General features: G+C 44.3%; 1 protein-coding gene across 1 annotated transcript in view; it reads right to left on the reverse strand.

Annotated features, from left to right (window-relative positions):
* The window catches only part of COQ8A (coenzyme Q8A), a 46,610-nt gene extending 22,636 nt beyond the window's left edge, over positions 1 to 23,974 (reverse strand). Inside the window, exons 1-4 of the mRNA XM_063328171.1 lie at positions 23,843 to 23,974; positions 10,751 to 10,945; positions 7,992 to 8,402; positions 6,677 to 6,743 (exon numbers count right to left, since the gene is read on the reverse strand). Of these exons, the coding sequence (XP_063184241.1) occupies positions 6,677 to 6,743; positions 7,992 to 8,402; positions 10,751 to 10,927 (655 nt within the window). The 5' untranslated portion in view covers positions 10,928 to 10,945; positions 23,843 to 23,974. The remainder of the gene's footprint in view (positions 1 to 6,676; positions 6,744 to 7,991; positions 8,403 to 10,750; positions 10,946 to 23,842) is intronic.
* Positions 23,975 to 25,760: the final 1,786 nt, after the last annotated feature.

The raw sequence follows: 25,760 nt of genomic DNA on the forward strand, positions 1-25,760 counted from the left end.
CAGGGAATTCTAGGGCGTTGTCTCACGGCCACAGATTAAGCTACAACTACAAAAGAAGTGTTATCTGCCTCCACTAACCTGACTAAAGCCACTGAAGATTAAATAAGACATAGATCTAATCATGCAGTAATCTGTACTACTAAAGGTCTCGCTGCCTTCCCAGTTTCAAAGTATTTATTTTTCTGGATAATAAGTGACATGGGCAACCAGAACAGCTGGTGCTCCTTCACATCTGCTCAGCAATGGTGCATCCTGCCATGCCGTACTCCTACACTGCTAGCAGTACTGGGTGGGCATGTTTTCCAAGCAAAAAATGAACATCTATCACTAAGAAACAAGCAACAATTCAAAGCTGTATTTCTTATCAAAGCAATGCCAAAACTTGGGTGTTTTCCCTGCATATCCAGGGGTTAGAAAAAGCTACCACTCCCCCCAAGTCTCAGTCGCTCACTTTACTCCTTTATTCTTACTAAGCTATTATCAGAAGAACTATGAAATTAGGGAATTTAAAAATGGCCTAAAATCCTCATGGCTATAACTCCACCTACTAACAGCAGTACTAAGGATCATTTTGACCCTGAACATCAGGAACATATTACGTTCTCCTTTATTAACCTGAATTTCATTCACTGTGGCATTTGGAGCATGCACAGCTCACACAACAAAAACCAGTGTGGAAAACTTCATCCTTCCTTATCTTACAGACCAGACTAACACTCTAGGGTTCAGAAAGCAAGTACTAGACAGGAGGGTTCAGAGCCACAACACTTATTTCCTGAAATGCCACCAGATTTGAATTCCAGGCCTCTTTTACACAGCCACCCATCTGAAAGGCTGCGGTCTAGGCAAGTATTATTTGAACACAAATAACACTGTGTACTGGGTCTAGCGGAGATAGGAGTTAGTTTTCTTCATAGCAGCCTGTATCATGCTGTGTGTTGCATTTGTGACTAAAAGTCTTGATAACAAACCAATGTTTTAGCTGTTACTGGACGGTGTTTGCATAGCATCGAGGCTGTTTTCTTTTTCCCCACTCTGCCCCTGTAGCAAGTAGGCTGGTGGTGGGCAAGAGGCTGGGAGAGGACACAGCCAGGACAGGTGACCCAAATGGATCAAAGGGATATCCATACCATATAGCGTCAGGCTCAGCAGTAAAAGCTTGAGGAAAGGAGGATGAAGAGGGGAAAGGTTTGGGGTTTTGGCATTTGCCTTCCCAAGTAACTGCAACAGTCACTGAGGCCCTGCTTCCCAGGGAGCAGCTGGACATCTGCCTGCCCACAGGGAGTAGTGAATGAATTCTTCTTGCTGCTTTGCTTGCACGTGGAGCTTTGCTTCACCTATTAAACTGCCTTTATCTCAGCTCCCGAGTTTTCTCGCTTTTGCTCTTCCTATTCCATACTGCTGTGGGCGGAAACAAGTGAGCAGCTGCATGGGGCTTAGCAGTCAGCCCTTCACCTGCTACCAGGAACAAGTCACCCCTCCAAAGAACCTGCACAGCTGTAGAGAAGTACTCTCCTCCTCCAGGCCACTAGTCTACTGACCTTGCACAAGTCACTCCTGACATCCTTCATTTTTCTTGACTGCAAGATGAGTATTTCCGCCAAGATTAATCATTTTGGGACAATTTTCAGCATCACTGAACAGCCACGGTTCAGCACCTTGGAAAATAACATCCCTGAGCACCTCTAGAAAGTCACACTCCTGCATTTTACACTTTATGCAGACAGATTATTTCGGGTCTGGAAAATACCACTTGGTTTTATACCAGCAGAGTGCCTCTTCAGACATTTTCCAGGCACCTCCAGCACCCATTACGCTTCAAACCAAGCTCATCAAGAGATGATCTGGCATCAGTTTTCTTCAGGAAGAATCCTCTTGCTCAGCAACTGACACAACAAAACAAACAGGATACTGAATGGGCCGTTACCACCCTGCTCAGCCTGCCAAGCACAAGGGTGGGCGAGACTCTCTCCTGGAGCAGCCTGGGCCCTGGTTTCGCTCATGTCAAACACCACACAGAACACGTTGCAAGCTGCAGATTGTTGTGCATCAATAGATTTCCACTAGCTTTCTGAGCATTAAACGCTCACCAGAAGAAAGCCACGCTCATTTGTTACTCACATGACAATCTGAATCCTGTAGTTGTCAGTCCTGTATATGGTTTAATAGAATACCTCAAGAGGTTAGCTTTATTTTCTTTGCAAAATTGCTACAATCACATTAGATCTAGACTTCACTACAAGCTTCCTGAACTTTATTGCAAAAGGAACTTATTATATCATTAAAATAATAAACTTACAAACCAGGAATATGATTAAGGGAGACAGAAACATGAAATGATGCAAGGAAGAGAGAATGGAAATAAAGAAAAGATCAAGAAACCATGTGGGTGGAACTGATGACCCATCAGGCTACAAAACAAGCACGGAACAAAAAACTGCAGAAAAATCTGTTTTACCAATCCAACCTTGGGAAGAAAAAATAAAATAAAAAAACAAGGATGATATTTAGTACTATAAATACAGCTACAAGCAGTCATTCCAGCTGCTGCAAGAAGCAAACAAAAATACATATGAAGGACAAAAAAGTTCAGTAGAGGATCTTGTGCTGATTACAGAGAAACATTAACTCAGTATTACATGCAAGCATTGGAGAAAATTATCTTGAATCTTTCCAGCAAGATGTTCTTTGCTCCCAGAAAAGGTGAGAAGCCAGGCAAACTCTGCAGTCCAAGTATTTCTGCCTCCTGTTACTAATTTGTCCATCACCCACCAGAGTGTCCTGACACCACAGCTGAGAGATCAACATTCCCTATAACACTGGGGGGGACAACAAAAAACACACGAAGACAGGAGGAGGAATGATTCAAGTATGAATGGGCTCACGCCAATAGCATGGGAATTCAGCTATCTGAACTCCAGGAATAGCTACATGAACTCTGTTTTTGACTGCCTCAACGTCTTTCCATCTTCTCCAAGTCTAAAACAATGTTGTTCTAATATGGAAATAAAGAAAAAAAGTGAGTTTTATCCCACCAAGAAAAGTCAGAGTCAAATGCTAGTTTGACTGGTGTGGAGGTGGTAGGGGAAGAATCCGCCTCAACCATTATATTTCTCACAATGGCTTCCTGGGGTCTTCCAACGAAGACGGCACCCCAAAGCACACAAGAAACAAGTCTTGCACAAAATTTTACCTTACACTCCCTCGTGGATATGGAGCAGCCTCCTGCTCTTAATTATTTTCGACACAATGCCAAGAGGCAACCAGTACAGCAGGAAATAATCACACCCCTGCCCCACTATCCCTTATTCAATTCTGGTCATTTGAATGTCCTAGGAAGCAAGGACAGAGCTGGGTCACTACTATTCCACAGGTTAACAGTGACATCACCTGCAAAAGGGGGGGATGTCATCCATCCAGCTGTTAACTATCATCCCTCAGCAGCAGTAGGTGCTCCCAAAAAACAATAATGTAATTGGAGATTCTCATTAAATCATCCCACATCTTGTTTCTGATTTCTGTTGAAAAGGCAAGAGAAGAGGAAATGTGTGAGAGAGAACACACCATGCAGGCACAGGGAACTTCCAACTGACCTACTACTGAGCTTTGAAACACTTAAGTTTACTTCAAGCTTATCTTGCCTTCTCAAAAAAAAAAAAAAGAGTTGGATTGGATCTTAGGAAGGCAAAAAATCAATTCTCATCTCAGTTGGAAAATGCCTCCTATGCCCTTATGTGACTCCCTTAAATCAGCCTTGCTCCTCAGCTTGCAGGTATTTCTAAAAATTGTACACATTACCTCTTGCATCACTCCTGTGAGCAATGCCCAGAAAGGATGCACAGCGAGGACAGTAAGTAGCTAAGAGAAGCACACACGTACTACCATCCCCTGGCTCACAATCTAAGAGGAAAACAGTCAACCATAAGCCAAAGCTTACCAACTTCAGAGCAATCAAAAACGGGTAAAAGTCAATGGCGAACCACAACATTTGAAATCAGCTAATGTTTCCTGGTTTAAGCATTTAAAATGCTTCATAAAGACACAATTTGGAAAGAACATTTCTCATCAGATAAGAGCCAGTCAGGAAAAGCCATACTAGAATTAGCTGACAGGGTTTTACAATTGCTCTGGCTCTCTCAGGGCCATGTGCAGACTGGAAAAAGGACTCTAAACTTGGAGCAAATAGCAAGCAGGAGCTGCTCCGCACTATAAATGGGGGCCCTCTTTCCACGCGGTTCTGGAGGCTGTTTAAAAGCTCGTGTCAGTCTGGATCAAGATCCGACCATGAAGAAGTACCCATTACAGATAGTCCTTCCCATGTGGGGCTGCCCACACTACTTTAGACTCGCCACACTCCCAGAAACCTTCTTCAAGCATTACCCAGCCTACCCAAATATCACCAAGGGATTTCTTAAATTGGAAAAACCCTACCTATAGGCCACAGCTGCTGTTTGTTAGCCAACATAGTGACAGTGGTATTTCTCTTTGCTGTTGCAGGGAAAAATTCAGAGGGAAAGATAAGCGATGAATGCTAGCAAGAAACGGGAGAATCTGAACACCATTTTTGCAACACAGTGTTCCCCTAAAAGCAGTCTTGAAAGCAAGAGCTCTGTCTTGCCAGCGATTTCAATCACATAAAACAGGAAACTGGAGGAGAAGGAAGACCAAAAAATAGATGACACACACAGATATGACATGGGATACTGCTTATAAACAAGCATTTCTTTCTTACTCTCCCTTTGTGGTTTTGGTTTGGTGGGGTTTGTTTTGTTTTTTTAACTTGCAGTTAGGCAGGTAGTTATATTCCCCCTTGAAGCATGAGTCAGCCTTTCCTCATGCAACAGCCTTGGGTGCCAAGAGCTAGAGCATACAGCGACAACACTGGAACTCAAAGTTCACAGAAAATTTGGTCATCTGCCACTTCACATCCACCAGCTGTCAGCAAGCAGCCACAGATAAATTCGGAAGATGACAGCTAGAAGTGCTGTGACACTTTCCATAAAAAAAAAAAAAGAATCAAGGCTAGATTACAACAGAGACCTTTATGCTACTAGAGCTTAAAAATAAAGAAGGCAAGTTAGTTTTAAAGTGATGCCTTATTACTCCAAAAAGCAGATCATGAATGTTGCTTCCATTTCAGGAATACTAAGCATGCTGAGAAGCCAGAGCACCTGCAATGAACTACAGGGTTAGAGAGAATTGACCAGCATTAAAACCTTATGATATCACAAAACTCCCTTGCTGCTTATTCCTGCACTGCATAGAATCGGTGCCCTGCCCTCAACTCCTCCTAGTGTGCACATTACTCTGACAAAGATACACACAGACAACGAATAATTGGTTTTTTTATATAGTAGTCGATACAAATGACATTTGACAGGCTATTTTTCTTTCTTCTGGGATCTGTAACACAAGGATGTCTACTTTGCAGATGTGCTTCTCTATCAAATTTTGTGGAAGAGAATCACAAGAGCCACAAGGGCCTAACATGCTACTTGGGAGAGACTGTTCACAACCTAGATAGGCTACTAGCATCTCAAAACACTAGTCACCAAAAAAACCCAACAGACTACTCATCTAATGATTAGCTATGTAAGACTAGCTGTGATCATCTTTTCCACCTGTAATACCGTGATAGTTCCCTTTTTCTCAGGAACATTTAAAAGTCTTTTGATGGTTTTGGATGTAAGACATTAGATAAACACCAGCTGTTAATACTACTGAAGATATTTAGCTGCTTTTTAACATAGTAAGTTCCATTGTGCAAATAAAATTCACATAGGTGTCAGCTTGTTTGATCTTAGAAGCTCAGGCTTTACATCCTTCCTGGGAGAAAGTGGTTTATAAGCAATGGCCAAGTAAATCAAACCTTGACTATTATCATCTCCCAACCCTTAAAACTCAATATCGGAAGGATATGTTTTATATTTAACCACTGTTGAGAGAAGTAGCAAGGATAAGTCTGGGAAAAAATTATTTAATATAACAGCTGCTTCAGCTGTCTATGCTTGACAGTAACAGCAGACTGTAAGGAGAGTTTCCTCAATAAAGTGAAATCACATATGCAGGACTGGGGCATTTGTACAGACTGGAGAACAACCTGCACCTCGCTCTCTCCCTCATAAAAACAGCCAGCCCAGTATGCGTTACCATGAAGATACACAGTTCTGCTATGCACTCCCAAATCATCTGCCCTACACTCTTCAGAGTGACTTTCCCCCCCAACCCCCTATTTCAGAACAGGTATACAAAAAAAAAAAAACTAAGCTGCAGGAATATATCAGCCTGCTGCCTTAAGACAAAAGAAAACCCATGCCAACACTGTAGTTTTTCTTTACAGGTCATTTGGTGAATGGATCTGAAAGGTCCGTTTAGGTGGGGAGCTTTTTTCTTTGCCATACCATCACAGTAGCAGTTAGATATGATAAAAGAGTGACAGATAACTGGATTCAAAGCATAACTTAATTCTGACTAAAGATCAAGATCCCTAATTGCAATGAAAAAGCCCAAATCAAGCTCTGAGCTAAGAAGCTGTTTGTGGAAAAGCACTTTCCTATTAGCAAGCTCAACCAGAAGATAGAACCAACTAATGCTTCAGCAGGAGCACTGTCATAAACAGCCATTAATCAGTATGTGCAAGCGTAGTGACTTCACAAATGTGGGTGTGCAAACTGACCTCCAAAGTTGGCGAGCCGTCCGATCCTTGTGACAGGAACTTTCCTCTCCCGGGCCCGCTCACTGAGCTGCAGCAGAAAGAGGGGGAAAGGAAAACAAAACAGAAAGAAATCCACAAATGAACTGGGCATATGGTCAGATACCTGCGAATTCAGAGTGCAACTCTGAAAGCACTTCAACTCTGTGCTACGGAAAGCTTTTCTTGAATACCGAGTCTTGTATACATTGAGATTTTCAAGTGAACACACTGCAGAACAGACACACTGTGAACTGAAACATACACTAAGCAGAGGAGTGGAGGAGAAGGTGGGACCGATAGAAAAGCTGACAACCGTGTTTAGAAACCCCATTTTTACTTTCACCTCAGCAGCCCTTATATTTTCAACTTGGAGAAGCAGCACACTGCCAACCCAAACTCCCTTCCACGCATGGAATTAAAACTCATGGAAGGTTATCAGGTTCACAGTACTGTAGATAATTCCCACGTGTGCAACAGCTGGAGAAGCAAAGCATACAGTTACATCAATGCAATATGCCAGTGAGTGAACCCTCAGTAGCATCTGATACTGGGTTTGGGGAAGGAGGCAGAAGGTCAGCGCAGAAGGCAAGTATCTCCACTATGAATATTGCTGTGGGCTTTCTGCGTTGCCTCACACAAGGGCATGAAGCCCTAAAGCAACAATTGTGAGCTATGCTACTCTCCAATCTACTAATGCCCAGGGCAATGTTCCCTCCACTTCTAGGACTGCAATACACAGTACAGGAAGCCACAGCCTTCACTGAGAGAAGCTTAGGTCCAATTCATTCTTCCCAGCCGTAGCAACACAACTAGCTAAAGGGGACAGTGCCCTTAAGGAGAAGACAGACTCTTTAGGTCAGTGTTCAAACCTTTGTATCCCTACAGCTGCCCCCACCTACTCAACATTTTACCCCCAAAACTGGCGTGAAATACAGACCCTTCCTTACTGTAATGTGCATCATAAATACATTGAATCCTCATAGTCCAGTGAATGAAAGGAGAACTCTTGTTAATAGAAAGCTGGAGTCTAACCCTATGTATGCTTTTTAAACGTTCTCTCATATCAGAATATCTGATACAGAGGGGGTGGGTGTGAAAGGAGAGCCTGAAAAGCTACTGACAGAAACATCACAGAGATCAGAGTTAGGGAGCACAGACACTTCCCTCTTTTGCCTCCACAAAAGGGAACAGCAGAAGAGGAAGAAATGAGAAACACTGGAGAAGGTGAGTAAGGACAATCCAGTATAGAAACCATAGCACGAAGAATCCCCTATTAAAAAAAACAACAACAACATACCATCTGCTTGTAGGGTTTCTGCTCTGAACCTGTTTTAGCCTGTCTGGCTTTATCAATATCTTCCGCTGTTAATCCACTAACAGAGGAATGGTCTTGGTGAAAAGCCCTATTTTGTCCAAAAGCAGCAGCAAAAGGATTTCCAGGGTCCCTAAAGCCTCCAAATAACCTTGCATCCATTTTGGGAGGGAAAGGCTTCTGACCCATGCTGGAATCTCCAGTCTCACCAACACCTCTAAAAGGTCCATTCGTAGTGTAAGAGTAAGCAGGGCCTTCACCGCTGCGTTCGTGAGGCTTGCCAGGGGCAGTGGAGAAGTCCATTGCAGCATCTGATTGTTCTCGGGCTGAGAAGTCATAGTCTTTCCCAAAATCCTCACTGAGATCAGTTAAGTTCTCCTGCTGTTTGCCTAGTTCCTGCAAGCAATAATAGAAATACTTTAAGGAAAGAACTTTAAACCTGCTCCCTTACCCACCCCTGGTCCCCAGAGATGGACAGGTAGCTAGGCTGTCCTGTCTCCACAATAAGTAATTTGTGGAGACTCTGGCACTGCAGACATTCACAGTAAGAGACAGGAAAAAAGAAGAAACACTGAGGACACCTGGGATGAAATCACTGGCAGTCTTTCAACCCCATTGATGGGACAAATTAATTAACAGCTTCTCAAATACCTGTAACTGGGGCGGCCTTGTTCTCCATATACTGCCAGGAAGTGACACTAATTATGGAGTTCACTAGAAGCAATCCACTGCTCAAAATAACAGGTGGTGGGAGCTACAATATCACCAAAGATATACTCAGGAGGGACAACAAAAAGCTAAATCTCATAATATTCATAATATTCAGTTCTTACCCCTACCCTGCTCCCTCTTCCCATGCTGTCCCTAAGGAAGCAATGTCAGCACTTTCAAGCCCAAAGCTACCCGAAGCAATACCAGATACCTATGGCAAGGTTTGCTGTCATCCCAAAGTAATTAAATCTTGTGTTTGAAGCAAGGATAGCAGTGTCAGACACAGCAACACTCAAGGCAAGACTTTTCTGTTCTGTCCAGACCTGTAAGAGTCGCCCCACTAAGTCCAGATATTTCCCACCACTTTTCAATGTGGGGGGGAGAGCAGAGCATTATCTACTATTTACTTGCTACTTGACATATCTCCTATTTACTTGCTACTCGACATATTGCAGTTACCTATCTCAGCAGCAGCAATACCATGGAAGAACTAATGACTATTACAGCCAGTCAACAGGATTTTGAATCCTGCTGCGGTCAGGCAAGCGGGCAGCATATTTTAGGCTCTTTCCTAAACACTAATTACATTTCCCCTCCTCACAGGAAAAAAACCAGAACATGGTCTTTCCTGTTATTCAGCAGGTCTCATGCTATTCTGATCCTCAACATTGGGGCAGGGGGGAAAGGGGGCAATCTGTTTACAGATGGGGACTGTGGCCACAATACTGACTGATGATTTCAAGCAAGAAGGCATCTCTACTTCCACACTTAAGTTTTAAAAGGCATGTCAGACAGCCAAAACCCTGCCACACGTCAAGAGAAGTGGAATATAGTCACTTAACATAAAAGCTTTCCTCTGTTCTAAACAGAAAAGTGTCATAGCTTCAGACAGATTTCTTACTGCTTTGGCAGCAGCTTCCTATGCAACTCATTTAGAAGGCAGGGCAAGTGTTCTGCAGGTGTCTTTGTGGGGCCTCCCTGGGCACAGAAGCATGCACAGAAACAGGAGAACATCACAACTCTCTCTTTCCTTGGATGCAAAGGCAAGACAAAGCACTATCTCTGTAAACAAACAAACTTAGGGTGTTCCTATGGCAAGCTTATAGAGAACCAAGGGAACACGGGCCCAGATTCTAGGACTGAAGCTACAGGAGACTGCTGTGATAGTCTAAACTTGTTGCATAAAAAAAAAAAAGAGGTCAAAACCTCGCTCATTAGTTTCTGCTTCAAAATCATGATCCAAGCTATGCTGTCTTTCTGAAGGATCATAAAGAATGGTTGGTTTTGATTAAGAACAGTTATTTTCCTCAGACAAGCCCCATGTTTTCAAGAGAGGGCAACACTGCAAATGTGAAGCTCTTATAAATCCATCCCCGTGCCTGGTAACAGAAGCTGCTGCTTTAAAACAAAACAGAAAAAAAACCAAAAAAAAAAACAACAACAAAAAAAAGAGATAGATGCTGGCTTTTCTTATGTTCTTCATTTGAAAATCAGTTCTGAAAATTCAGTCTGGGCTGTAAGTGGTGAACATGCAAACACTTGACCCTGAGCCATCCTGAAAAATATCTCATGCACCAAATCTGTAAAGAAAGGAAGAAGCACCGAGCTAAATCCAATTCACTCTAGAAGAGTTCATTCACTTAGGCAAAGGAGAGGTAATCAATGACTGAAGTTTGAAGGAGACTTTAAATAACAAAGCTGATGGCCAGTCTTAGCAAGAGCTTAATCTTTGACAATATAAGGCAAGCAAAGCGCGCTTCATCTTCAGCATGTCTTAAACACTTAGTAATGGAAACTGCAGCACTCCGCAGTAACATTCCCCTCTGCCCTTTCCTGTCCTAGCACCTACTGCACACCACAGAAATCCTGGAGAAATCCCAGAGTGTTGCAACATCTATATTACCAACCCAGCACTTCAGAGCTGGGTTCTAGTTCATGATGCAAGTTCCTAGCCACTGTCTAAACAAAACCAAAAAGTAGCTGGAGGAAAAGCAAAACATCAGACCAGACTGTGCACAAAGAGCTTTGCTTACCTGCATTTTCCCCAAGGCAGAACTGAACTGTTCTTCAGCAGTGGCTTGGAGAGTCCTCGCAATGGTAACTGCATCGCCCCCAAGGAGCACCTGCCGAAGCTGCCCTGCTTGGGTTTCTAGGACTGCTTTACTCAGCTTTGTCAAGCCCCTCATGACCATGATGGCATCACCCGCCATGACTGATCTCTTTCCGTGCTGAAAGGTGGAAGAGAAAAAAGAAGAAAAGAAAAAAAAAAAACAAAAAGGTCAAGGAACAAGTTTGCAACCACTTTCAAGCCACCTAAGAGCCAGTGGCTATTCCAGACAATCCCTTTCCGTTTTGGCAACCAGCCACCATGGGAAATGGTTTGCAGCTCAGATAGCACACAGGCCAGCGTGAATGACAGCTAGTTAGCTGACCTTACCAGGCAAAGCGAGAACTCTCCTTATGACCGTTCATGCGTTAGGATAAAGTCACAGGACTCCACACAATATTCAAGTTACCATTGACCAGGGGACGCAGAGATAGGTAAACGTCAGTAACACTGCAAAGATGGTCTTGATTCCTTCCAAATGTTTAAAAAGGATTAAAAGCATTACTATTTGACCTTTAATGATTAACAAGTCCTGGAACATATTCTCAGTACCTGATAGCATGGATGAAGTGCACTGACAACTGTCACATCCCATTCCTGCCCAGGAACTATGCCTGCTCATGCTACATAGCCAAAGTTCTTCATTTCCACACCAACAAGGAAGCGTTGTCTGTCCTCCAGCGGTAGTCTGCTCAGCCCTTAACTTCCAACTCACTGCTACTCTTAATTGGAAACTTAAGTACGCTCAGAACAGCTACATACTACAGCATTTGCAGAGTACTGCACTACAGTTTTAAATTTTTGACTCAATCCCCCTTCCTGTTCAAGGGGCATTCCATGTCAGATTCCTGACAGTTTGTGCAATTTCAGTGTCTTAATACACAAACTCGGCACTGCAGGATGCAAGACAAGAGTGTGTCTGAGAAGAACGAGTTCCACTGACTCCTTTGTCTCAACCTAGAACCAAGCTCAGGCTCAGGACACCGGCTCTCCTACAGCACTGTGGTTCACATAAAAGAAAAATCAGGAGTGGCTGGGATGCCAAAACCATTTTGCAGGGGAGACTTTCACCTGCTTATTTCACATATGTCCCACATCTTTAAAGCACAGTCAGGCTCACAGTTCCAGGGCTGGTTCAGTTGCACATCCTCCCACCTTTACTGACATAGAAGGCAGAGGCATGCATTTGGCACAAGATGCTGCCTAAGGTTCAGCCTTAGCCACAGAACATTCTCTGTGATAATCTGGAGGAAAGAAAAAAAATTCTGGCTGCAGCAGGTACCAAGCACAACTAAGGACACATATTTAAGTTATTTCCTTGGTAGGTACGCAGGCACCAATTCATTTTTAGAAGATAACCTGTGAACACCCACACATGCACAACTGTAAACATTGTGAACTGTAAACTGTAAACACTGAAGGTGTACAAGTGATCCTGAGCCAACAGTACACACAGCATTCCGCCCTGATACAGACAACAGGCAACTGGATCCAGTTACCTTCCCAAGAAACACAAAGCCTGTCTCACAAACACGCCTGCGCTATCAGTCACGTAGGAGCAGCATGGACTGCTATAGCTAAATTTCTGGATAGGTACACAATTTACGGCAGTCACACAGGAGACGCACAGATTACTCCAGCTGAATTTCCAAAACACATTATTATGCAAATGCAGGGTAAACCCCAGTTACTGGAGTATTTGTTCATCGACTGTTAATCAGTGATCAAAATCAGGAACAACCACTGTAGCCAGGAAGTGAGGATTATACCTTACATGCTTTAAGTGCGGTTGTTAGAGGACAGTCAAGTGTTTGCAACGAATTTGGGCTTAATTGGTTAGCTGTAAAAATAAAAATCAAGCCTACCAAGGCCATTATTCTTCTGTGGTTATCTTTGCAAGACCTATCCACGTGGTTCAGACCTGTAAGAAGTGTTACTTCTGAATCTCTCCAGAGTTTAACAACTAGGGTTGGTTTTAACATTGTATAATGCACTGTTACACTTGAAAGCTGTCTGTCAGGTAAGGAAGTGTACTCTGTCAACAGGAGGTGGTTTTCCCACCCACACACACACACCTTCACACTGGAAATTTCCACATGGATCTCACTCAAAGTATTTGCAGGCTGTCCCTGCAATTCGGAGCTGGGCAAAGAGACCAACCAACAACGCAGTAGTGTCCTAGCTGAAATAAGACCATTCAGAGGTTGTCACTACTAAGAAATAATTGATTTTTTTTTTTACTCTCAGGTATTAGAAGCACGGGAAAGCTTGAATGAGTAAAGTTCATTCCCTCTCAAGAAGAGCAACAGAAGGTAATGCAATATAGATCCATGTACACTCAGACAACACACACAAAACCATCCACTTTTAACATGCATTCTTTCTAACCAACGATGCTAAAACCATATTCTCCTTTCACCCAAACACAGCTGAAGGATTTATCTTGAAGTGACAGTTATTATACGCTAAATGCGCCTTTAAAAAAAAAGTTAAATCTTCCAACAAAATTTCAGGGAAGCTAATGCAACCACAAATGGAAAACATACATTGCACAATGCACGCTCAACATCCCATTGCTAAATATATCAGCAAGCAAAGAGGACCAATTGCCCTTTACAGGTTTGGCTATAAAAGACACCACTGGGCGCGTTGCTACTGATATCCTTCTGACTTCCGTGCTGTCACCCCCACTTTCCTCTGCACATCAGTTATAACCACTTAGGTACCGTGCAAGCGCTTTGTTAGCTCAGAAGCATCAGCAACATGCTCCGACGCAGTGCTGCCAAAGGACAGGCTGTTGTAATGGGCCATTTATCCCCGCACCTTGCTGGAATACAGGCCTACAGGCAACTGACTTGCTATTTTCAATGATCTTTCATATTTTCTGCAGATAGCTCACAGACCCAAATGGAAACCACAGTACAAGCACAAAGGCAAAGGCATGGCTCAATAAGGACTTCAGAACTCAAACCCAGTGAGAGTCACCGACAAGTAAAGCCTGAGAAGAAGGAATGTATCTTCAGAAGCGCGACCATACTCCTGCTTTTTTAGACAGAATTTTATCTGTAAGCCATCTCCTTCCAGTTCCTCATCTTTTGTACACCAACTCCTCGCCTTTAACAAAGCACAGCCAGGAAAAAGCAGAGGAAACAAAAATAGCATCAGGAGCAAGAAAACATTCAGGTAAATTCTATACCCATCATCAAGCAATACGAAGGTGGAAGGTAATAAGTGCAATGAGAACTGAACTGATACTGGAGGCATCTTCCTCAAGTAGAAAAAATCCCAGGTTATCTAGTTTTAGAGACCCTACATTTAGCAGGACACATTGGTTAATTACCCTGGGGAGGACACAGAAAGCAGGAACTAACGAGAAAGCATGAAAGAAAACACATGCTAGGTAATCAAGAAGGGAAAAGATTACACACAAAAAATAACTAAGAATTAGTAGAACTACATTTTTCTCCATAGAAAAAGCAATAAGCACAAGCAAGGACAAGAGATGTGAAAACTGAAAGACAGAGGAAGCATGCACTTCCAAGGAGAAGATGAGTACATGTCCCCAGCAAGACACTCACGTTAATACCCAGTGCAGACAGAGGCAAGGTGGTTCCCCCCCGGCCTTACAGCAAGTTCTTTTCATACCACTACTAAATCAATAAAAAAACATCATAAGCACACTCTATCAACAACAGATTTAAGGAGTGGTTTCAAACAGAATGTACAAAGTCTATATCACATTTCACTTGTCTCCTGAGGGCTCGTTATCTAGTGCTAGCAAAGTAGGGCGCTTCCTACACAGACTATGGACAAGTCAGTTGTGAAGAAGGTTGACAAGTGTCAATCACAAGCTATTTTCCAAGAAATAGGCAGGGTCACAGTTTTTGCTTAGTAAACTTGCCACAGTTGAATGGATCTCTAGAAAGCACCCACACCTTTTAGCATGAGGAGGCTAGAGCCAATTCATCCTCGGACACCAGACAAGGTCCACACGGCAGGTAGAGAGGCTGATATAGGTTAGATGCCACGCCAGTAGGCAAACCATCTTCTGACATTGCACCAGATTTGGAACACTATTGTAATGACAAAACTACATCAATGCCTGGGATGCTCCTATGTGCAACGATCACCTGCCTCCCAAGCCACTGTCCTCTAGTGACTAACTGCAGTGCACTTCCTCCCTTTAACACACCAGACTACTGGAATGAAGGTTTAAGCAAGTACAGCGAGACACTCAGCGTACCAGAGGCTCCTCACAACAGGCAACAGAAATTCTTATATTTGTACTCTTTTCACCACACATCTCTCCGTTCCTTCCCCTTCTTTTCCATGTGCTAACATGTGCTCCTACAGACACACAGACCAGCTTCTGACTCCATGTGCTTTTTTCCTAGATGCTTGTACAGTCAAAAACCTTACTTATATATACTCACACGTATATACAACTGAGTGAGTTTAAACACAAGGAGACTTCTAATCATACAGAAAGATACCAGAAATATTTTTTAAAGTTTTCCGTGCATGACAACACAACCTTTTACAATGCAAGGGAATTAATTCTACCATCAACAGTTTGCTACCCACACAAGAAAGAAATCTACTATTGAATAATTAAAAAAAAAAAACACCAAAGCCAACCCAAAACATAAAAACACCCTAGCAAAACCCCAGTAGTTTTACAGTAGCCCACATTCCTCCTCTCAGGTCTCTAGATAGTTTTAGCTTCCTTCTTTATCTCCAACTTTTCTTTAAATAAAACAAAAGTGAAAAAATATTAGGGCTGGACAAGTAGTAAGGCTGATATCACACTTGCAAAGGAAACTGAAGCAGTCTCTATGCTTTCCTCCCCTTCCTATTATCCATTATCACAATCACTGTTATCTTAGTTGTAGCTAAACAAGGACTATAACCCTGGAATCAGTGTTATAGCCACCCATACTATCAGAGTGAGTGTGGCAACAGTATTAAATAAAAATAATAAACACCACAAACAAGACACAGATGACTAGGAATTCAGCACATTTGTTTCATGGCAATAAGCCATCAGTAGATTAACTTCAAAGTATGTACTACTCATTAAGGTCTTCTGTAGAATCATAGAATCATTTAGGTTGGAAAAGGCCTTTAAGATCATCAAGCCCAACCGTTAACCTGGCACTGCCAAATCCACCACTAAACCATGTCCCTCAGCGCCATGTCTACCTGTCTTTTAAATACCTCCAGGGATGGTGACTCAACCACTTCCCTGGGCAGCCTGTTCCAATGCTTGACAACCCTTTCGGTGAAGAAATTGTTCCTAATATTTATCCTAAACCTCCCCTAGTGCAACTTGAGGCTGTTTTCTCTTGTCGTATTGCTTGTTACTTGGGAGAAGAGACTGACCCCTTCCTGGCTACAACCTCCTTTCAGGTAGCTGTAGAGAGCAATAAGGTCTCCCCTGAACCTCCTTTTCTGCACGCTAAAACTGGAACTGATTTCAAAACTTCTTCAGATTTCTCCATTTCTTTTTGTGTGTGTTGTCATACGAACCCTTTCATGTTATCCTTTCACTCATGGCCCTTTTCAGTTCCATCACACACCTCCCCTACCAGTTCCTTTTATACCAGATTTCCAGGCCCCTGCCTAGACATATTTTCATTAGCTGGATTCCTTGGGTTGCAGCTGACACAAATTTCAACCATGCAGGGCACAGAACAAATTGCATTTTGAAGGGACAAAGTTGTCATTATCTTTCAAATTGAACTGAACGTCTACCACCTTGCTTATCCTTCATTCTCCCCCTCCCCACGTCTCTCACACACTGCAGCTCCAAAAGAAATGTCTTTAAAGACCTGACCTACAACAGAACTAAGGACTCCCATATTTGAGTCCTACCCTGGGGCTTTGACTCAAGCCTCCTTAAATTGAATTCAGCAAGTCTCTGAAAGCTGCTTTAAAACTACACTTGCACAAAGCAGTTTGCCAATGCCATTTAAAACAAACACCTTTGAAGGGCAGGCGGAACTTGTTTACTCTCTAATCATTTATAATAGCAGTACACGCACTGATAAAGTGGGCTGCTTGGCAGACAAATGCATCTTTCCACCAAAATTTAGAAGGCTTAGCAGTCATTTTTAGCAAATGACAGCTAGTTCAAAACCAAGTACGAACAATTTTCCCCATAAATGGCTTTGACACACAACATAAGAGTGAAAAGAATGCTCGGACACTTTAAAAGTAAGCACAGTCTGCTTTATTTTAGGCAGAGATACATCAATGCAAAGTGAATGCTCTGGACTGGTGGCTCTATTTACTTCTTTCTGGACAATGTCTGGGCACATGCAAAAGCGTAGTCACAGCCCACGTGCCTGGAATTAACAGAGCGTCTTTCTACCCTGGCCACAGATCTAGAAATAATTCACTCACAATTAAGATCCTAGTGGGAGAGCACATTCCCTCATTACAGGCCACTTCCTCTGCTGATACGCCTTGACACAATACACTAATAAATTCTATCCCAGGCGCACGCTGTTTCCCATTAAACTGAGGTAGATCCAACTCAATCGCTGCGAGTCTAAGGCTACCGCTCACTCGCTTTTCCCCAAGAATAAGTTCTGTGCCTGCTCCTGGGAAATAAGTATTTGCAGTTGGGGAACCAAAAAAAGTTCCATTTACCACATTTGCAGGGCAAAAAGATTTGGGGCACTAGGATGATATTTCAATCTAGAATTGTATTTATACCTGAGATCCTATCTTTGTATTACCTATGTTACAAAGAAGAAAGGGAGAAAGAATAAGAGGACAAGAAAAAAAACAAGGTTTTTTCCTGTTAATGCATTGGGCAGTGCTTAGAACAAGCCACTGCACTGCATCCTCTGCATGGCTCAAAAGCTGCAGGCTCAAGTTACTTCCCCACACATGTGGATCTTTCATCCAGCAACAAAGACAATAGTATATTAAAGTCAAAATGGAGCATGAACACAAAGTGCACAGATTAATATGAGATTCAGGCAGATACAATATATGAAGCACATACTTAAGAAACAGAACTACTACAAGCTGAATTTACACCTTTATTTGGGTTTCTGGCAAGTCTACACAAAAGCACAGTTCACTAGTTCCGAGTCATCGCTCTATCAGTGCTAACATACAGCATCACTTTAAAAGACAAATCCCCCACATCCATGTGGAACAACTCTAGCCAGCAGCATTTACAGGAAGGTTACACTAAAGCTCTGTGCTGATCAAATCCAAACATTGCACTTCAAACAAAAAATAAACATTACAAACTTCTCCCCCCAGGTTTGCAGAGCAGCTCTACGCTCTCACAGAATCACTTCACCAGTTAGGGCAGAAAAGACCACCAAAGCTGTGGTGACAGCTGTGGTGACACACACGGAGTCAGTCCCTGTCTAATGCACAATTCCACGGCATTAAGCTCTGCGCAGGGAACCAACAGAGCTTCCTCCCTGGTCCCATACTCTGAACCAGAACACAAACTATAAATGAGGGAGATTATGAGTTTGCAGATTTTTTGGGGGTTGGTTGTTTTGGTTTTTGGTGTTTGGGTTTTTTTTTTTTTTTCATACAGTGTTATGTTGTAATTGTTTTTATTGGAAGTTTTAACTTTCTGAAAGCAGATTGAGTCCAATTTGGGAATTGGAAACTGAGGAAAAAAAACTATGCCTCACAAACAAGTGCAGATTCCTTTAAAGTTAATAACACCATTACTTATGACAAAATTATTAGGAAAAATAGCAGCTCTTCCTCTTGCTACACACATCACTTCACGCATAGATCTCAGGAAGCTAAAAGAAAGGCGACTGATATCAAAGTTCTCTACTTTAAAGGGAAGAACACAAGTAATCTACCCAAAGTTACACCACATACCAGTGATGGGGTTGGGAACAGAATAACTGCTCTCTCCAAATACAGTGATCCTTACAGCACACAGCCTATACCTAAGTGTCCTTTAAATATCCACCTCTACAGAGCAAAAAGGAACAAGGATTTATAGCCAGTTTGCTAACCACTTTAACAGTATATTGTTAACAGCCATATCAAAATGATTAAACGCCGCACCGGTAGAGGTTTCTAGTCAAAACCTTTCTAATTATAACTGTCTGTAAAACTAGACACACCCTGTAACTGTACCATACATCTGTCTTCCTCAGGTGTAAGAAGATATTTTCCTTGTTACCCTTTTTGTACATTGGGACACAACTATGCACACTATGTCTGGAGTCACTACTTTACAAAGTAAGAGGTACTCCATGCACGTCCCTCCAGGTGGCATACACACATCCTCTGTTCACATGGTGAACATAACCCTTCTGTTACCGTGAACAGCAGGTCAAACACCAGCCTCCCACTATCGATCCTGCAGGCATACATGTCTATATAGGTGCCATGCCTTTCAACCTTGCCCTGGAAGTGAGGGTTAAGTTCACATTTAGTAACTTACAACACATACTAGTCTATTCATAGCCCCCTTACATACCAGCATCCTAGCTATGGGAGCTTTCTTTTTTCTGGCTGTGACAAAACCTCCCTGTAAGAGCAGAAAAAACAGGATGCAAGAAGAGGACCGTACGCAAAAAAGATGACACAAATTCAAGATGACACAAATTGATCTCTGAGCTGAAGGGGAACATGGTCTATCAAAACCGACAGCTTCTGCATCACGGCTCTGCCACGGTCCTCAGACGAGTCATCTGTATTGATTTCTACTCAAGACAATACAGAGGCACCTTTGACACTATAGTAAGACTAATGAGTTCTGTATTTCTCATAATTTACTACTAGACCCAATCTGCAAGCTCTCATACCTAATGCAGAATCTATAATCTACAATTTTTTATGCTGTCTCTGTATAGATTTTGTAAAAATCACATTCTATAACATAAACATACTGTTTTTCCAAACTAGAAAAGCCAAAGCTTAAGGCAACCTATATAGATGCCTTTGAAAAATCTCAAACCTCCCAAAGCAACTTCTGAATGCCCATGCTCCACAAATCTTTGCTATGCAATATAAAATTCTAGGCTTAACAATTTCAGAAGAGTTCTCCAAAAGAAACCCTCGATTCACTTGCAGCCATCTTCCTTCTACCTCTTTCCTAGTCCTGATTATCCTCTTGATGAGCACTTTGACTGTATCAAACTGATGATTTAATACCTCCAAATGGTACGAGTCAGAGAGCAGAAGAGCTGTGACGTTTCAGAATACTACGTCAGGCCCTTTTATGGTACATTTATTCCGCACATCCAGAAAAAATAAGGTGTGCAACTAGTTAAAACCAAGAAATGAATAGCAGTGAAAATGCTACCTAAAAATCTAGTCTACAGACAAAACCAAGACAAACTGTAGAGGCAAAACAACACAGTAAGAGAATGTTGTAAGTGAAAGATATCACCTGCACAGCACCAACAGTTCTAGGACCGCCTAGACCACAAGTAGATCAACTTCCGTGGTATCTCTACATACAGAATCTACATAGTATTTAGGAAAAGAGACATGGCCTTATGCAGTTTTCAGGAAAAAAAAAACACTTAGTTGTTAACTCTGTATATGTGTGTGGACTTGTTTAAGCAGGGATATAAAGCTGTAAAGTTTCTAGAAGCCAGCCCCATGGACTGACAGCTAAGTTTTTCAGAGCAACTAGTGTTATCTTCTACGCTGTCAGAAGCAGATAGAACACTGAATAACTGGGTGTGTAAGATGTTTCATTTAGCTCTACACCTCTACTGACTGACAGAACACAAAAGCCACTGAAATAAGGTGCAGAAATGCAACTGCGCAAAGGGCAAAACTTGTATATCTTCTTATTTCCTGGTCTTCCACACCAGCTTACATTGGTTTAACTTCCCCACCTACTGTAATGGAGCAAGGGGGGGAGGAGGGAACAAAGCAAGTAGCATCTAAAAAATGGAGAGCATCTTTGAATCTACAGATGGGCACACATCGATAAAATGAGCTTTTGCTGGTAGGTGGGAAAACAGACACTGTCTGAACGCCCTCCCTCAAGCTTCTGTGCTTTACTGTGAGCTCGCGTTTTGGCTCCACGTGCCAGTAACTTACTTTCTTCTTTAGGTACTGAAGGAAAGCACACGCTCACAGAACAGGCAGCGCTTGAATCACTTTTATAAAACAAGTGGAGAGAGAAGCTACTCTTTTCCTAGAGATGCTCTGCACCAGAACACAAAGGTCAGTAAGTCAAAAAGAGCCTCCTCTTCCAGACATTTCTCTTAATCAGTTTTAGAGGAAGAAAGCCAAGAGACCTACATACACACAGGAGATTACCTAAATACTATTTCAGACGCACTGCCTCCATCCTAAACTGAAGTGCTCACCCATCAGTGCAGATAGCTTTGAGGAATAAAAGAAATGCTTATTCATGCATCAAAAGCTGAGTCCTGAGACACATTTAGCAAGACAGCTGGACCAAGCAAGCTATACCATACACACTGACACACACGATAAAAGACCACGAGACACGCGCCACCCCTAGCATCCTTGTTAGAACAATTTAAAAAAGGCTCACACAGCAAAACCAAACCAATCTTTACCTACAAAAAAATCCCTTTGTCACCAACCAACTAGTTCAACATGAGGGAAATTACAAAGCAGAAATTCAGCTACTGTACCTCTTCTCAGTTTCTAGAAAAAAAATATTACAACTGGACAAAGAGGGCATGAAACAACAGACCCCTACTTGCCTGTAAACGGATTACTGGAAGACTAGAAGCCAAAAAAAGTTCTGTTATTGCTGCATGGATGCAATACGAGCTATTATTAACCCGCTCTAAATATCACAAATGAAATAACCAGAGCTGCATTGCATAGCACAGAATTCTCCTTGACAGCAATGAAACAAGGTGATCAACACTCAGACGGTAAACATGTAAGGGAATTCTCCACATCTTCTGACCTTTTCTTCTACTTATCACACTGCTTTATTTTTAAAAGGGAGACACTGTCAAAGCACAGCAGGTCACCTATTTTTTTCACCCCTCTTGAGTAAGGCTGGACAACATACAACTGTTTACTCTAAGCATATCTTATTCAAGGTTACCAAGGTCATTGCTAACTAACAGCAAAGAAAAAGCATCTACAGAATACAGAAATAAGTCTCCTGGTCTAAGAGCAAACAAACTGGGAAGCGCACGAACCACCGCTGAACTCTTCCTTCTGATGATGTATGAAAGAGAGACAAGTTCTTGACACAGCTGAGAAATGCAAGACCACCGATGTTCTGTTCCAATGCCAACCTGCCTTCAGCCGTTAACTCAGAGCAATTTCTGAATCCTTTCAGAAGCCTTTTACTGAGCTACTACTGACTTTGGCCAGTACCTTTCCGCACCCAGTACTAACAATTATTTTGCATATGCTCAGAGAATAGACCCCAGTTCAGTGAAGCAATCTAATTTAAAGACAAGCAACTCGGAAAATAATGTTCAGAAGGCGTCAGGTTAAGCCTTTTTAGAAAAACATACTTCAGGTGATTGAAAGAAGAACCTTATTTACTCTTACATTTTTCTTTGCCTAAACCCTAAGTGTGAAAAAAAGAAAAAAAGCCTGCTTCGTTTTCATTAAGAGCTTTTTAACGTCTTTATTTTTCATAACCCTGACCTCAAAGTTTGTATCTTCATTGCACAGGGGGAATGCAGAGAAGTTCCCCACCTATATTCCTGCTGGGTGGGACGTGAGTGTGTTGGGGCATCAAAAATAGCGTTATTACATATGATACAGTTCTGCAGAAGCTCGGATGGTCAGTAACTATGACAGCAACATTATAAAAGGCAAACTTTTACATTTGTAGTTATTTATAGGTAGTTTGTTCAGTGCCTGTTTAAAACTAAGTACCTCCCCGTTAATTCCAGATCACTTCCTTACAAAAACTCTAAAAGCCTGTTAGCTTGTGGACAGTAAGATTATTTCCTCAGGCGCCTTACCAAAGCCAGGGGTCTCATGGTTTCTTTGCCCCCATTTCAGCCACAAGCAAGCTCGAAACAGACAATGGATTTATTTTACATCCATCTTCAACCAGACGCACCGACGGGTCCCATCGACAGAGAGAAGCGAGGTTCTAAGCTGGAGCAGCCTGGAAAGCCAGCACGTAGCACTGGACAAGACACTGCGTTGTCCTCCGAGATGCCCGTGGCAGGACAAAACACCCCGCAGAGCGGAAAAGTAGATTCCACCCTCTGTCCTAAGCCATTTTAGGTTGAATATACAGCCCACCAGAAACACGCTGTCTGGAATATCCCCAACACCGGCTCGGGCAAGCGGCGAAGCGCCGGCCCCCCTCCGAAGGAAGGGGCTGCTAAGGGCAGAGCCGACCCCGCGCCACGGGAGGAGGGACGGGGACCGGTCCCCGCTGTGACCCCGGGCTGCAGGCTGCGGCGCGACGGAGCCAGCCCTTGCACAAGGCCTGGATCGCACACGCCACCCGCCTTGGGCAACGGGCACGGTGACAGGCGCCCAAGCGCGCCCCGCACCACTCGGTCAGTTGCCGGGGCAGATAGAGGAAGGCCCCTCTCACCGGCTACCGGCCCCGCGCTCCGGCTGCTCGACGGCCCCGGGCGGCGCGGCCTCCTCCAGCTCCGGCGAGGCCAGAGAGGAGGCCGCGGCACCCGCCGGCTTCTGGCCGGGTCCAGCCCCGCGGGGCCGGGGCAGCCGCCATTGCCCGCCGGACCCCTCCCACGTCCCCCCGACGGAGACGGGCGACCCGGAGCGGAGCGACCTCCAGGCCGAGGGGACATGCGGCAGCCGCGCCCCCTCTCCGCGCCGGGCACCAGCGTCCTCCCTGCGGCGGCGCCGACACCGCCGCCTACCTCTCACCTCCCGCACCGCTCCGCTCCATCCCACCCCGCTGAGCTACCGGGTACCCCACAGCCCCTTCCCCTCCATCACTATGGCCGCTCCCGTACCCCGGCCTGCGCGTCCGGGACGGGACGGGACAGCCTAACCGCCACCGCCTCGCCTGGCTTGGCTTGGCTTGGCTTCACCCCGCCGCCGCCGCGACAGCGACGCTCACCTGTCCACGCCGCCGCCGCGCAGCCCCACTCGCTCCGCTCCGCGCCCGCTGCCCGGGCCCGCGCGCTTGTTTACCGCCCCGGCCGCCCCCGGCGGAGACCCGGCCTCGCGCCCCGCCCCCGCCGCGCTCCCATTGGCCCCCTCCCCGAAGGCGACGCCCCCTCCCGCGGCGGAACCACCTCCCAGCAGCGTGCCGAGCCCGTGCACCCCGCACACCCCGCCAATGGCAGGAGGGCCCGGGCGGGGCGCTGGCCAATGGGGGGGCGAGAAGGGCGGCGGGGAGGGCGCGCGCGGCGGCTGCAGGAGGACGTGAGGCCCGTGAGGTCCGTGAGGAGGCAGCGGGCGGGGGGCGGGGGGCAGCCGGGACGGGCGAGGCGTGAGGTGCGTGTGCGGCGGGCGGGGAGGCCGGGCCGGCGGGCGGGAGGCGCCCGGGGAGCCGCCGGCATCGTGGCGGGGGGGCCGGCAACCCCGCCACCGCCTGTCAGTGGCGGGCCGGGTCTCAGCGCGCCGGGGGAGGTCCTGTCAGGAAGGGGGACCGGGTCGGGGGGGGGCGGTCAGTCTGAGGTGGCGGTGTGGCCCTCTGGGGACATTAATGCGTACCGAGGGATGCACAGGAGCCCGGCGCCTCGCAGGCCCCAGGCGAATGCCAAGCGGAGGGAGCAACTCCATTTTGTGGCGCTCCGTGTCCGAGAAACCTTTGTGCGTGGACACCAGAGCGATTTTTCAAAGCACTGGCTTAAAATCGCGGCTGGTTCGTGCTGTTCATGGTTGTGTTGGAAATCGCGTGCCCGTATCCGTGTTGGAAATAAAAATAGTGCGTTGTTTCCTACAGGTTGATTGCAGCGACGTGGTGTCTCACAGATGCTGCGAGGGGCTAATAGTAACAGCTAACTCCGTGCTTTTGTGGATGTCCCGGTACGCGCCCGTCTCTGTCAGCAACTTTCCTGTCTGAAAAAATAACAATACGTGCCACATGGCTGCATTAGTGCAGAAGTATATTTGGATGAGGTTTGGAGATTAAATAGTTCATTTCTTCTCAAAACAAACAGGATTCATAATTCTCCTCTAGTCGTGGCATAACTCAGGAGTGACCAACAAACAGCCCCAAGCTTTCATTTCAGCCGTGTCAATTGCTTGCTTTGGCCAACCTTTTCAGCTAACTAGTAACTTGAATTGAGCGCTTAAATCTACTCTGAAGGGCCTATATCAAAGTTAGTGGGAATTGTGGGTGCTGTGGATTTGTGAAGAAGGAAACTGGGTAAATGGTTTGTTATAAGTATATATAGGGATTTAACTACGCAGCCAGTTAGTGAATATTACTGCCAGCCTGCTAGTGCCAAACTTCCCCCTCTCTATAGAGGGGGACAGTTATATCCCTTATCTCCAGATACTCATACCACAGGTTATTTGGCTGCTATTTATGAACACACAAAATATTGTTCAAATATTACATATATTCCTTCACTTTTTTTTTTTTAATAAAAAGATATACTTTCCACCCAAGCCCCACTCAGTTTCTTAGGTGAACCATGAGGAGATCTCTGCTAGGCACTGAACAGGCAGCTACAAATTAATTTAGCAAAACTCAGCACCCCAACATTATCCAGATTGGAAGCAAGCCTCAGTCAGTATTAGAAAAACTAGATTTGAACTTGAAAGGTTAAAAAAACAATTCCCTGGGGAAGACACATTATTGACTTAATTGCTCTACACACAGGCTGTGCGTAGACACAATGTATCTGAAATGGAAAGGCCAAACGTGACACTTACATGTTTGAGAATGGGATGGAGACTGGATGTGTTAGACAATGCAAAAACATGGCTCTCAATACAATATGAACCATGAAAAGTTTCGTCAAAAAAATGACTAGTTTTCTTAATTTCAACACTGACACCTTCAGAAATGTGTATGAATTAAT

Source organism: Chroicocephalus ridibundus, chromosome 3 (genome assembly GCF_963924245.1).
Source record: "Chroicocephalus ridibundus chromosome 3, bChrRid1.1, whole genome shotgun sequence".
Lineage (NCBI taxonomy): Eukaryota > Metazoa > Chordata > Aves > Charadriiformes > Laridae > Chroicocephalus > Chroicocephalus ridibundus.